This window comes from Paralichthys olivaceus, chromosome 5 (genome assembly GCF_024713975.1).
Source record: "Paralichthys olivaceus isolate ysfri-2021 chromosome 5, ASM2471397v2, whole genome shotgun sequence".
Taxonomy (NCBI): Eukaryota; Metazoa; Chordata; class Actinopteri; order Pleuronectiformes; family Paralichthyidae; genus Paralichthys; species Paralichthys olivaceus.
Genome location: NC_091097.1, coordinates 3,459,791 through 3,475,280, shown reverse-complemented (window position 1 = coordinate 3,475,280; position 15,490 = coordinate 3,459,791). Strand labels below are relative to the sequence as shown.

At 40.5% G+C, this 15,490-nt stretch overlaps 1 protein-coding gene across 5 annotated transcripts in view; it reads left to right on the top strand.

Moving 5' to 3' along the window:
• The window catches only part of LOC109639951 (voltage-gated potassium channel KCNC1-like), a 74,408-nt gene extending 59,398 nt beyond the window's left edge, over window positions 1–15,010 (top strand). For 2 of the 5 annotated variants that reach the window (XR_011241081.1, XR_011241083.1), the window contains 2 exons: window positions 5–3,890; window positions 6,344–15,010. Coding sequence is in view for 1 of the 5 variants with exons in the window: in XM_020103694.2 (XP_019959253.1) it covers window positions 6,344–6,357 (14 nt within the window). In the remaining 4 variants the exon portion in view is untranslated. Of the gene's footprint in view, window position 1; window positions 3,891–6,343 lie in introns of all 5 variants that reach the window. The other 3 variants (XR_011241080.1, XR_011241082.1, XM_020103694.2) reach the window with 2 other exon arrangements.
• Window positions 15,011–15,490: the final 480 nt, after the last annotated feature.

Sequence of the window (15,490 nt, the reverse complement as noted above, 5' to 3'; positions counted from 1 at the left end):
GTAGGAGGCACCGTGAACGGCTACTGGAGCGACAGCCCGTGGTAAAAGAGGAGCGGATGCCAAACGCCACATGGGAAGAAGAGCGAGAACATGACATCAGACACAGCATGCAAACATAGAAATATGCAATGTAGATAAGTGAGACAGCGGCGGTTGGATCTGTGCTCGGATATAATGTATCTGTGGCATATGTGATGAGTGTGAAATGGATATTTGTGTGTGTGTGTCTGTGTGCCCAGACCTCCATCTACCTCTGTACTAAGATGCACAAATGTCAACTCGAAAAAATGCATCCTTTTTCTTTGCTTCTCCAACAAGAAATAATTGTTTCAGTTTAGTTTTGATATTGATTATGAACAGTCATCGATTATTGATCTGATCTGAATGTGGTTTGTCTTTTCAAACTAGAGTTGTCTTATGTTACTGAAATGTATATGACTTCAGAACAATGTCAGACTTTGTCATTGTTGTGTAGACAGTAATTTCATGTCTGCTGGTTAAGTTTCATGTCTGTTTAAATCCCTTGTTGCTCTCACCTTCTTTCTCTCCCACGTAAAACTAACAGAGGGCCTTCAGCCGGCAGAGCATCTTGGATGTGATTTGCATGAGAGTATCCTTGGAGAGGAACCACTTCAAGTTGCAGAGAAAGTTTGTCTCTTGGATCCGACCCCCCAAAAAAACAAGTTTTGAAATTTAGCTATGGATTCCTTTTCAGAGGAATGTTTCTGTACTCTGATTAATCTTCTTGCTGTTTCTTTTTTACTCTCAAAGCTAGGAAAGCAGGAAGGTGAGAGCAACAAATGTGGAGATAATTGTATACTACAAGATTAAGTTTGGAATTTTGAGAAAAAAAGTCAATATCAGTTTTATGTCACGCTAAATTTGGAGCTGTAGCCTGAAAGTGATTAGCCTAGCTTGAATATGGGACTCGAAGCAGGGGGGATAGCTAGCCTGGCTTTGTCCCAAAAGCAAAACTACTAAACTGACACGGAGGAATCACAGCACCTGTTGCTGCTCACCTACGAGACGGTTTCACAGTTTTTTAAACAGGAGCATTGTCAGCAGTGTTGGTCTTCATCTTTGGTTCACGTTAGGTGACCCCCCCCAAAAAACTGCTTCCAGTTTAATGCTAAGCTAATTTAATTTATCACCACCTGGCTATAGCTCTTAATTCTTCCGATTTCTTCCGAGTTTTTCCCAAAATGTCAGGCTATACTGTGAACCGCAAGAGTCCCTTATATGGGGCCATGCGGGGCTTCCTGTTTCCAGAAGTGCAAAGTGCAAATGAGTGATTCTGAGGTTTAAATCTACTTCCACATCAGATTTTCAGTAGAAAATCATTTTAACCCCCCCATCCTATTAGACATGCACACCAGGCACACACAGACACACACACACTTGCGCACATACATACATACATAGCTGAAAACACACACTCCAACACCCCCCCAGCCTTTTGATCTAAATCATTTCTCACCATTTCACCCTCTCCTTATCCCCCTTTTCTTCCCAATGTGCTCTTGTTGGGAGTGGCTTTTATGATGATGATGTACATATATAAAGTTTGCGTTGTAGATGAATATGCATGGGTTCCCAACGCAAGCAATAAGGACACTGATATGGCTAGTAATGCGAGGAGGTTTGATAGAACTTAAGTCTCAAGTTTAATGAATGTGTATATAACATTTAGATTACTAAGGGTGTGTGTGGATGTATGTGTTTCGAAGCATACATATGCACTAACAAAGCATGCAGGACAAAAAAAATCATCTCTTTGGATGCAAGAAGAGGTGGGATGGGCCGACATTATGCATGCCAAAATGCTATGATGCTATTGGTCGGAGCAGACCAAGTTAGGTACTGTAACAAGGCCGGGTGGGGTGGGAAAGTTTATTTTTGCAGGATGGGAAGGGGTTATATTTCTGATAGGTCTTGTATAGCTGCTTTCTTATCGATCTTGAGAGACTTATAGAGAAACATATTAAATATCGTAGCTTTTAAATTTCATTTATTTTCTTTTTTTGCTTCTCTATTCACAGAGAACTGTTCTGAAAGCCCTGCGCTTATCAGATATATGCAAAAAGAAACAGTAACTGTGAACAAATGCTAACAGATGAAAAAAAAAACAAATCCAGCTTCTTCCATCACTGTCTCAACTCTTCTTCTTCTTCTGCTTCTTCTTTGAGAAGAAAGTCCCTTCTCCACTAAGAGATCCCCCTCTATCACTTTCATTCACCTGCTACTTCATTCTCTGCCCATGACACATTTCCATCGGTCCTGTCTAATGAACTGCAAGGAGTTTAAAAAGGATACCTCTGCTGTACGAGATTCCAACAATTCAATGCAACCTCCCCCAAGGGATGAGACCAGTCAAGACCAGTTAAACCTGACGCTAGTAGTTTGAATATCGGAAACCTTGGTTGTATAACATTTTCCCAGTAAAGTGAGTCCCAGGAAAAGAGAGTCCCGCTGAATCTTCTTCAGTACAAAACATGGAACCCCTCCATGAAAACAGAAAATAAGTCCAACATTTGGGTTCAGGCTTCTCTATCAGTCACATATTCTAAGACTTTGCCCCAATAATGACACTCTGTGATTGTGGTGACTGTTGTCAGCTCATCATGAACTTATTTCCTAGGGAGCAGCCAATATTTACTTCAGAAAAAAACAACTTACGATTGACCTGATGAAGGCCAGCAACATTTAGACTACAACCACCTATTGCGCAACACTGTGGGAACCCATGTCAGGGTATGCTCCATACAAAAAAACAACATCCGATGTTGTGGATATGTAAATGTCTTGTTCAAATAAACTATGACTTCCTATAGAGAACCAGAGGTAAACATGTTGTTGAAACTAAAATGACCCATAAAGTCGACTAATGAATTACTTACTGTGAAATGAATCCTGTTGAAAAGAATAAATGAAAAAAATATTGAAAAGACCAATTAATTTGATTGGTTGTGAAAAAAGTCAAGATAAAGCTTACACTTTTTTTTGGGATATGTCCACTAGTATTGGAGACGCACCATTTTTGTGAGGTTGGTGATCCGACCTTCATTAAGGAAAGATCATGGTCCAGGCATGCTGGGAACACAGTATGCATCGATATGACACCAGTTTACCCATTATTATTACGAAATCGATCAACACCACAAGGCCTTTGACGAGGTTGCACTGAATTCCCAGAGTTCCACACTGCAGAGGTACCCTAAACAAGTTAAAGTCTGAGGATTTTCTTTTAAAATTTAAATTACTGCTAGTTCCCACATGATGCCCCTTGTTGCCAAAGTTTCTCTCCCTTCCATCCATTCACAACTCAGGTATCTCTCTCTCAATCTCTCCCCCTGTGCCCCAGTGTTCGTGTTCAGCCACGTTTCCTCAGAAATGTACTGTATGTAGATCTTCCCTCTCTTCTCTGTGCCTACCATGTGCTCTGTTTTGTGCCCACTCCCCTTCAAATATAATATTTTGCTTTCCTTGTCCAAATGTGCTTCCTGTCTCCCCCTTGTGTCATCCAGTCGTCTTTCCACCCTTTCTCAATAACTGCGTCCCTCTTTCTGTGAAACGTTATCCCTCCAACACACAGAGAGCAATTGGAACACCTTTGCAACTGGTTAAAAAATATGAATACACTGGTTTAACTGGATTTCACCAGGAGGAGAGATAGGAATGGACATTCAAAGATGGGAGTGATATGTTGTAGATTGGGAGGAGGGAAAAACACAATGTGCTATAAACGTGATGTGTTCTGAGTGGACTGTCAGCCGAGCAGCGTCAGAGGGAGGAGAAGGAGGAGGAAAAGTTTGGGGAAGACAGAAAAGTTTGGTGATGGTGATGATGATGATGAGGAGGAAGAAAGAAAGAAGCAAAAATCACTTCTCCATGTAAGAATGTGTACCTCACTGTTGTTCCTGTGCACCTGTGTTTGCTTCTTGTGTTGTCTTCCCTCACCTGTGTGTGGTTCCTGTGTTCTTGTGACATTTTGTTTTATGTTCTATGTTTTTCGTGTTGTGTGCTGCACTCTATTTCCTTACCTTTTTGTTTTTTTCTTTCATGTAGCCTTTGTGGATACCACACCTGGGTCAAACAGCCTCCACAAACACTTTCTCTGGCTTGTTTTATCCCACACAGGTGCAGGGCAACTGAAGTTTGTCACACTGCACCAGAATGAGATTAAGCAGAAAATCAGCTGGCCTTACACAGCAAAGCTTGCCTGTCTGACGGTCAAAGTGGGATGAAACAAAGAGCTAAAAATGGTTGTTATTTGGCCAAGGTCTGGTCTGTACATTTGCAGGACACACCAACTGAGATATTTAAGTCTCAGCTCTTGGTCTGGATTTGAGCCCAGTTCTGGTTGGCTGCAGTCCTCTGGTTTGAACTTTGACCTCCGACATTGCTATGATTTCACTGCCTTTGACCTCGATGTCTCTTGGTCTCATCAGCTTTTTAACTACCATCCAAAATCATTCAAAAACCATTCATCATATCAGAGGACTTAGCAGCCCCCCGAGGACTTCTGCCGTGTGAGTGTGTGATTGTGTAAACAGAGAGAAATGAGTTAGTGTGTGTCACATTCAGGCTCTGTGTCTTCTTGGTGTGTTTGCATGACGACTGAGCTGGGCGAGCCTTTGAGTGATGTCTTTTTCCTCTTTTTAGTGGTGTAGTTGGTTTACCATTCCCTTGCCTTGGTGTACAGTATGTTGTTGCTGCAGTTTCCACAACACTGGAAACTACAAATTAGATCTGTAACACTCAGTCTGCCATTGTGAAAGTCTTTTAATTTCTCCAGCCTCAGATGACTTTGAATTTTAAAGAAAGAAGGCTTTCTATAATGGCTAATGCGACGCATCTCATTTACCGTATATCCAAGGAATCTCACAGCCTGTTTGCCAACAGCATCTTTGGGTTTAAATGGACCAATGTCATAGTAATAGACAAACCAGCTGTAAACCTTCTCTCTACTCAGAATAGTTATACTCAAAAAGGGAATATAATAACCTAAAACTTCCTATAAAGATTTGAAACATTTTGTTTTTTTTTTCATATTCTTTTACCTTTTATTTACAAAATCATTTGTGAGCAAAAAATCTAAAAATATTTGAAACTGAAAACACAAAAATGGAATATGCATAAAACAAATGTGATGTGACCCCATCTTGATGCTTTTGGGAAACAGGCCCATGATGTGTTTAATGTGGCTCCATGATGCATCTCAGAAAGATACCAATGCTTTTTCAGAAGAGGAAATAGAAGTAAATTTATTTTATGCTGGTGGGTAAAACATTTGTCACATCGTATTTTTAGTTTATTGTGTCCAAAGACGTTTTGGGGGGGATTCATTAATCCAACTCCAGATTTGAGTCATTCCTTCCTTGATAAGTATTTGCTAATTTAGAATTAGGTTGCATCATTAAAACATCTGCAGTACTAACTACTCATCCACACTATTTTCGTTTGACCACTCTGCTACGAACACGCCTGGTGTCCACAAAACTCCAGCGTTTTACAGCTGCTAAAAAAGAGAAGTTTGGAAACTCTGCTGGCTCTGTTTTAGTTTGGAAACTCCAGGACTGTGTTTTGGTCTGGGCAGGCAGACACAGTCGTTTGGAAATAATGATGTAGACAAACTCAACACTTACTTACCAATTGGGTCTTTTAGGTCACAACGTAGAATCAGAATCCAGCCTTCAGCCTTCCCTGATTCTTCAGTCTTCTATCACATGACCCCTCCCAGAGGAAAACAACCAGCATTAGTCTTAAAATCTTCAAGATATACATCATCCTCATTATTATGAAATATTATTATTAACAGTGTAAGGTCAGTGTTTGTGTCAATTGGTTCTTTTGCTACACCACAATTAGGCTACTGGGTGAAATTGTTTAGTTATATAATCTCTGAGTAAGAACTAGTTTTTAAAATGCTTCCTGTTTCATTTTAGTCACAAGTAACGTTTCCCAGAGTAAACCCTGGTTTGTATCTGTGCAGACATTCTTTTTGAAAGAAAAGAAGATATGATTTTACCCACCAGCATCACTCCAGTAAATGACAGTATGAATGTACTGCAGATCTGCTGCTTAAGTTCAAGTCTGAAAGAAAATAACACATTGGCATGTAGTTAACTCAAACTGTATTCTAATGCTGCATCTGAAATATCTACATTTTTTATCAAATCATACGTGGTGTCAGCTCTTGCAGTAATTAAAGAAACTGTTTATGACTTGTACACTTCTCAATCACCCTTCGTCGGGGCACGATCAGTCTGAAGTGAACAAGTCATGATCGTGGCTCGTCCACTTTTAATCCTCAATAAAATTCTCTTTTCTTTTTCCCTTTCAGTGCTGAGTTTCTAACCCTCCCCCCTCCCCTCCACATGAGAAGAGGAAAACAATGAGTTTTATGCCACTGCTCCTCCATCTCCCCTGATGGAACTCACTGTTGAAAATGGGAGAGAGACAGAGAGAAAGAGAAAAAAAAAAAAAACAAAGAACACGAGAGGTTGAAATCATCATAGCCGCTGACTGAACGTTTTTTCATCTGTGACACATTCATATGCAACCTGGAGACTGCTTGTCCGCCATTTTAACATGGAAGTGACTGGTAATCATGGCAAACCACGGTCCGGATGCTCCCAGCTCAGCAGCAAGAGGAGCCTAACTTAAGACTGAGATGGATTTGGAAACCATGCGACAAGGACACCCTCCATTTCCACAGTTGTGTTATTCTTTTGACTGACTCCCCTTTATTTCGAGAAGCTGCATGCACAGCTGTTGATTTCCAGCGAATGCTCCTTAATTTTGGCGCTCAAAGCACTATGCAAGGTGAGGGGCGGTCCATCATGATGTCGAACGGCTCCAGCAGAGTCTGATCCAGTGTTGCCGCTCGGCTGCAGAGGTCGGGCTGCCCTGCTAATCTCTGCTGAACCACAGGACCTCTACCAGCCGGTGGGAATCTGCTCATACATATCAGAAAACATCAGCCATATCATATGTATATTAGATGTGATCCTATCTATTTGACAGCATCTAAATCATCTGAGAGACTGTTGGCAGCTTAGGACTTGAACATGAACACTGGGATCTCCGTAGACCCTCGAGGAATCACTTTTAATCCACTTTGAAATGGAATTTAACCCAAAGACAGACACGTGGATGGACAAACTATTGGGGTGAACAGAAACCCTCAAAGACATGACACTGAAATGAAGATGTGATCTGATTGAGCCTCTTTCTCACTCTCTCTTTCCCTCTCAAGTCTTTACAGTATATTGACCTCCTCCCCCTGCATCGCTGCATCGCTGCTGCTGCCCTTCTTTAGCAAATCTGCATGGCATGAATGAAACCAATTAAAACCAGAAGAAAGACAGTCAAAGACACAATGGATGGATTATATAAGTGGAGCAGGGGTCCATGAGAAAAAAGGAAGAGAGACTGTAGATTTTTTTTTTTCCCCCCACCTAGCAATGCCAATGCAGCGTCATTATCATTATCATCACCATGAAATACGATTAAACCCCAAAACTGGCTGCTAAAATGTTGGCAAAACAGCATCTCCTGCAGCAAACCGCTCTCTCTATGACGGCATGATGGATGAGGAGGAGCTGCCTCCTCTTCTGAGAGAAAGAGGGAGTGGGGGGAGGAGATTCTGCAGACCATACACTCAATACCTCTGGGAATGGGGCGAGGAGATACAGGCTTTTTAAAGAAAAGCAGGCATTCAGCAGCAGCGGGAACATCTTTGAGAAACTATTCTATGGACCAAAAAAAAATAAAAAATATGGCGACGATTGCAAATTAGAAATGCATTTTTATGACATTGTTTACCAGCATGAATATTCTGCATGACCTCTGCAAGCCATTCCGATCCCCCCTCCCCCCCACCAGATTAACAGGGCTAGAAATTGATCATTTAAATGTGAAAATTTATCAAAGTTATGTTATATGCAAAAGAGTAAAAAAGAATTCTAGGATAATGTTTAACAAAGATTTTTTCTTATTTTTCAATGACAAAACATGTACAATTAAGGGGGAAAGGGGGAGTTGCAACATCACCCCTGTTTAGTTTCCTTGAGAAGTATTAGGGGACTCCCAACCCAGCTCGCAGAAATCCAAGAAGACTCCTCCCAACTTCTGCAAGTGTTTATTATGCTACTACAAGTTCGTCTACTACTGCTATTTCTTCAGCCTCTCACTTGACTGCTACCCTGCTTCTTCTTCCTCCTCCTCTTCCTCTTCTTCTTGTAGCCTTTTACCAGAACTGCTCTATGTGACTCTCTCAAATGGCAGCTGCATGCGTGTTTCTGTGCCACCATCTGGACCCAGGACTATCAAACTGATGTTGAACTGAACTTTGCTGTGCCCTCCAAGGTGTCACTGATCACGTGAATCTGAACTGAAAATGTCTCTTGTCCTTTTCCCTGGTACTTGTTGCTTGACCCTGTTATCCAAGGCATCGCCACACTTTCAAGGTTACACAGGTCATCTCTAGTCTGGGGTCCAGAATATGACGGAAAAGGTACTAAACTATTTTTTGCACCCCCACATCCGGGCAGGCCTGTTTACTTCCTCAGGTGAAAAGACACAAGATGGCTGCCTCATCATCAAGGGTTGTCATGCCACTGTTTTAGATTGAAACTCAGCTGTCAGTTTATTAGGTACACTAGCTAAAGTTAATAGACTAATACAACAGTCCTTCCTTCATGAGGGTTATAATGTTCAGTTTTTATTGAAAGTGTTTTTAACGTGTTGATCAAACTTTACAGGCTGCAGTTTGTGATGCTGTTGAACTGATTTGTATTAAACGTACAGGTTTCTATTATTTTTACCGTCCCATTTTTATCAGTAAAGGTTTAATGACAGACACTCTTCTGTGTATAAAACAGTTCAACAGCACCACAAACTGCAAATCATCCAAAACAATCATACAGTTGTATGATGTTTTTAAAAAACATTTTTAATAAAAGCATTTTTTCAAAGAGTCACAGTCAAGGTTCCGACTAACATTTGGCCAAAGCCACATTTTCATAATACCAAAGTCAAAATTCACCCAGCTCAACCTCACCTACTGAAGAATCCTGAGAATTCAATTCTTCAGTCAGCATTAAATGTTATCCCGCAAAAATGATGTTCGTGTTTCAAGAGTCTTTAACACAGAATCCCTCTTTTACATCCATTTAAAATCAGATGTGTTGTTTTTTATGCTTAAAAAGAGTCAAAGAGCCAAAGAATCCCATGATGAATAACAGTCCCTGTCAGATTTCATCTTGTAATTTATGTGGTGAAGAGGAGTGATAATTAAGTAACCCTATTTGAGTTAGCTGTAATGTAGCCACAGCAGCCATTGGTTAGTTTTCATGCTTTTCTTTTAAAAAAAGGCTCAGGAAACAGTCGCTTCCTTCACCGTGTTCCTTTTGTTGCGTAAACGTGTAGCTTCGTTGAAAGAGTATTTATTTCGTGAGCAAGGCTTTTGAAATAGAGCATCACAATATTGAACCATTACAATTGGGTCCAGACTTTCTGGGATAGTGCTCGTCTGAAATCAGCTTTACAAGCTTATTGGCTGATGTCACTGGATGTATTAGTGTCCTGCAAACTGCTGCTAAAAATGGTTGCCATAACTGAAGGCCTGGCCTAGTAGCAAAAAACCAAACTAAGAAAACCTTTTTTTTTTCTATAACAAACTCAGCACATGTATAGTCATGGTAGCATGAAAGATAGAAGCCTAACTTGTGAACACATATAACACAGGAACAGAGTAGCATTTCCCAATGTGAGACAACTGGAGAGCACAGTTGTACAGAGTTAGTCAGACCAGCATTATTGGATGATCAGTAGCTCCTCTGTGGTGGTTCTCCTGGTGAGAGGCAGCCATCTTAGTTCTATGTTTTTAAACAGGGTTGGCCAATTACCCCTACGGTTATAGGAACAGCAGAGGGAGGACGCTCTGCTCGGCTGTGGGAAAACCATTTTCACTCACCTCTGTGGACAGATTTTAATTAAGTAGAGAAACAGAGTGAAATAAGCAGATAGGCGGAAATGCCTTTAAAGTTGTCAGTGAAAGCTGGCTGTTACCGGACAGATGAGTTATTACCAAAAACTGTTTGAATACCTGGATTTGGAATGGGCTTGTTCTTTTCATTTCAAATCTTCTTATGTCTTCTTTATACCTCTCACGTGAGAGTGTGAAGGATTTTCTCATGTGTATTTTTATTGTCTTTTAATTGTTCTCTGTTCATTGTTAATTGGTTCGAGAGACCATGTCGGCCCATGACCTGGGCAAAATAGTCTGAAACTGTGTAGGCATGGATGGATGACTGTACAGGCCTGCTGGGCAGAGGCACAAGGGGTCAGTGTTTGAAGTGAGTGTGGACATTTCTTGTGGAAGAATTAAATGATTACAAAGAGGTTCAAAATGACTAAAACAAGACTTAAAACAACTGCAAAAAGAAAGAAAATAACTTTAAAAAGAATTAAAAAATAACCACACAGAGAGAAACAAAGCCACATCTGCATAATTTTGTTATGTCTGTTTCATTCTGAGTGTCTAGCTTCTTTGTTGGTGGGGAGGGGGGCCTTTCATATTTCTGTGCCCAGGGGCCTAATGTCTCATGTGTCACTATAACTGACAACAGTCCATAATATTCCTGCTGAAATCTGGCTCCCTTTTAGAACACATCCTGTAAAATGCTTACAAATGACGGACAGAATACGATCTCTGTGGAGACAAATCGCCACTTCCCTGGTGTCACCACTTTCGCCAAGCTCACCAGCCACAGACCTTCATCAGCTGTGCTTTTCTGCATTGCACACTTTTCCAAAAGGGCTATCGAGCTAATAGAGTTGTTCCTGGCAAAATGTAGGCATACAGACAGATCTGGGCTCCCACAGTGATAGATAGACAGACATGCTTGCTCAATATGTCTAAATCCAAATGTTGGCTCTTCAGATGTGTGAACTCCAACCCCCAAAATATGTCCCTATGAGCTGTGACATTTTCAACAATTGTCCCACTGTTTAACTACGAAGGGACGAATTATATAAGATAAAATGTAAGACCTAAATCTTTTCTATTGATATAAATTCCATCACATCATGCTTTTCCACACAGCTTTATTAATATAGATTTTTATTGATATACACAACAAATCCTTCACTTTATTTGTCTTTGCATTATTAAGCACTCAACAAATCCAGAAAATGCCCTTGAGGCCCCCTGTGCACTTGATGAATTGCAGATTTGGACAGTATGAGGCACTGACAGACTTTTTTTTTTTCAATACACTTTTACAAATTCAGATTCAGCTTAAGTTTGGTAGCTCACCGAAAAGTATCTCTGTATCTACAGGGGGAGAGAAAATGACCTCAGCTCACTCACTCTTTTTTTCTTCGTGCTTCCAAGTTTCAGTCCGTGAAGTATTCATTCATTCATTCATTGTGTCTAAGGCCATGCAGGACAGTACACTTACACATAGGACACTATGCTAACTGAAACTTGAAGAACAATGGCTGAAAGAAAGAACTGATCCTCCCTCAGCACTTGTAAAATTCGGTTTGCACATTGCAGGGACCAACAAGGTTTCTATTTGCTGCCAATTTTCTGTTTCAAATAACTCTAATGTCACACAAAAAAGAAATGTCTTACTGCTTCTGTGTTTTCCTTTTTTTAAACTGATTTGTTCCACAGTTTTCTGTATCATGCTGTGGGGAAATCTTAAAGAGCCAAAATATCCAAAAGAAAACAGGACGTATCTCAGGAATACACTGAATCAAAAATCTGAGAGGTAGAGCATCAAGATTGTTATGATGCTGCAGTGTGTAATTTCAAGAAAATTTCAAATCATTGTTTCAAATGAGCATTTTCACAAAAATGCTTCTTTAAACGTGGAAGTAGATTTTTCTGTCCTTTTGGCCAAAACTGTCCAGGCGCCCTTCCACACTACATCAGGTAATTTATTTATTTTTGTTTTTGTCATTTTTCTTTTGAAATGTCAAAAATAATAATGGACTGTACCAACATCAAGTTGAACATATACTTAATATTTATTTTTGTTTGCATATTAATTTTATATTTCTTAATTCGAGCAAGTCTGATGAATTATGATCATGAATACTCTAACAATGCATCTGTAAATGCTTTTGTATACAAGCATGCGGTCAACATAAAGAGCATGCACCAGTTGGGCTACAGGCTTAATGTCACTGTTGGTAAAACTTTGTTCTGTGTCTCAGTTGGGCTTAATGTTAAACTTAACCTGGATATACAACTGTCACTGCAGAGGGGTACCTACAAAGGTCTATTTATTTATTATAGCAGTGACAATATGATCTAACAGGCGGTGATCATATCATCATTATTACCAAAATGGCCCACAAAGCTCCAGTGAATTACAGTAGTAGATTATTGATCGAGACTTGTGTGAAACAGATTTCTTTTTCAAAGTGATTTGAATTGTAGTGGCAGGACGCTCATATCCAGATAACCTGTCTTATAGCTGCTAGCACATGCCAAGTTACAAAAATGTCTGATCCTGCAATAACCTTACGGCAACTTGTTGGTGTTCGTTATTCGTACGCTTATTGCTTCACAACATGAAAGCACCCAGGTACAAAAAATACAGAACCTGATTATTGACATCGAAAGGCTTCAATCCCCTCGTGTCCTGCAGAAATGCATTTTGTAACATCCTCAGTTTGGGAACACTAAGATGTCAGAGCAAAGGCCGAGTTCATGGGCAGTGGCTACAGTCGATCCAACCTCCATGACCGCTCGCCGTGAATTTTGTAAGTTAAGTTGCTCCATAAACCAGCCTGATTAAGACGTAGCAGACTTGTCGGACAGTAGGAGAAGAAGAAGAAGTTATTGTTGCACAGTTGTAGAGAAACATAGAAATCTGGATTATTCCACTGCAGCATAGCTGGGATAGAGCAATAATGAAATAAGATCTTTTTTAGGGTCTCTGGTTTTGGTTATGCGTGTGTAAGGGTGTGTAAGGGACTGTGTGTGTGTGTGTGTGTTTGTCTGTATAAATTACACTTGTGTGTAAGCGAGGAAGCATGTTGTACAGTCCAAGCTAAGCCACCCCCCCCGCCCCCTTGTGAATAAAAGGAGACCTGAGCTAACCAATAGTGCAACTTTACTTGAAACCCAACTGACGAGCAAACATATCAGGACAATATGCAGATGAGCGGCTCCGCCCACTGTCACGTCAACCCACCACCCCCAACCCTCTATTAGCCACCGCCGCCGCCATTCTGTAACGCCGAGTGCAGTTTTAAAGATCTACACAAACGGCACGTGGGCAGACAGGGTTGCCGTGCAGCTCTCTGTGGGTTAAGACACCACTCAGTGATGTCACAATGGATGCTTTCCCCTAAACGGATAAACGCCAGGTGTGACATCACTGTTTTGGGTGTGGTCAAAAGTCTGAACCTACAGTATGTAGAGCAGCAGTTCACTGACTACTTTGTCAAGGTGACTTCTGTCATGCTCTGTCTTGATACTGTTTTTCATTGGTTTGTAAATTAGGCTCTATAACTCCAGTCTGCATTTCCCCCTCCATCCTGTCCCCCTCACATTTGCTCTCTCTCTCTCTCTCTCTCTCTTGCTCTCTCTCTCTCTCTACTGTCATCATTTCCACCTCCTCCTCCACTTACTTTGAGGAAGAAGCTTTTTTTGCATCCCTTGTTCTTGTGTTTTTGTATCCTATTTTTTCAAGATGAATTCTAAATGCATGTGTGGGAAACTTTAAAATGACTTTAACTTCAATTGCGAATGACCATGTGGGGGGAAGCCTCTCCTCCATGGAAGAACAAAAAAAAAAAAAAAGCAACGGTGCTTGCCTTCCCTTCTTCTTTTCTCTGTCATGTTAGAATACACATTGTGGGACACACATTTCCGCCCCCTTTAATTCACTCCTTTTATTTATTGGGCTTTATTTTCATGCTATAACACAGGCATGTTCATTTTTCACTGGTAGGCTACAGTCACTTTTCACAGAGCAGCAGTGTGAGACATGTTCAGTCTGGTGGCAAGGGGCTCAGTTTCAATCACGACTCTCCAGACGCTCACCAACACAAGCATCGAGGCTTCGGTGCCTGTTTGGTAAATCAAGCAGAGTGATTCTTCCCATGTAACCTAACATTTCCAACAGATATGTTCTAGGGTCATTTTTCTCTCAGCTTTTGGCACTGCTCTCACAACTTCTCACTGAAACATGGATGCTGACACCACGGAAAACTCTTCTTCACTGTTTGGCAAGCTGCCGACTCATTGCCAGCCTGTCTGCCTGTCTGTTCAGGCCCGTTAGTTTAGCTGTGCCTTCTCTTCCTCATTGACCTAACGCTGCAGATTTTCATGTATTCCAAAAACACACCTTTCCACAAGTCCAGATGCAGCTATTTACTAAGTTGAATTTTGACACTCGGGGGTTCATATCACTGTTAAGGTATAGACATATCCGTTGGTTGATGGTCCCAGAACGGGATGTTGGTGTATGTCCACTGGAAAGAGGCAGAGAACACCAGAAGGATGACAAGCAGATAAACGAGAGGCTTCCCTCCATTAATGAATGGGGATTATGCTATAAAAACTGATGCTGGATAATTTTATTGTCACTACACTGGAGAGAGAAAAATAAAAAATGAAGAGTATAAAGACCTGTATAAAATATATTTCAATGGAATGTTTATTATTTACCTTTTCTATTTTTGAAAAATGTAAAAGAAGAAAAAAGGTGAAACTGTAATAATTCAACAGCATTTGTGAAATAGAGACTTATTAAAAAAACAGATCTGTTGTTAAAATGTATGAAGGTTTGACTGTGAATGCTGATTTACCTGAGCAACTCTCCTCCTTTACTAATATAATAAATAAAAACCAGATGAGTTATAATTAAAAAAAACACACACACACAAACCAACAAAACTACTGGGAAAAAGCAAAAATAAAATTTAAAGAGAAAACCTCAAAAACCTAATAAAAACATTAAAAGCTTATGCCAAAATTTTACATTTGTGTCCTGTGCTTGTTTTTTTGTTTGTTTTTTTTAGCCGCCTCTTAATTTCTTATTCATACAAACATTCTTAGATCACACTGAAGACTGAGAGCCCTCCTACAACCCCCTCTGGTGGACAAACACCATCCAACTCAAGGAAGGTGACACCTCATGAGCGTCATTTACTTAGAGCCATTAAATGAGTCGGTCAGAAACACCAGCAGCAGAGAAAGCAGGACATGTAAGTGTGGGCTACGTGAAACCGTGTAGAGCGGTTTCCATGGTGCAAAATTAAAAAGTGGTGAGTTAGACAAGTAGGTAATGGCCAGGCCTTTCAAACCTAGGGATGTCACTCAAGGCCACGATACTGACCTGGTCTCGGCTTTGAATAACAATATGTGTCTGACATGTTTGTTTGGTAACTGATGACTTTTAAATCCTCCAGAAGAATCCAGAGTCTGTTGATTTGGAAAATATGTTTAGTTGAACAGCTG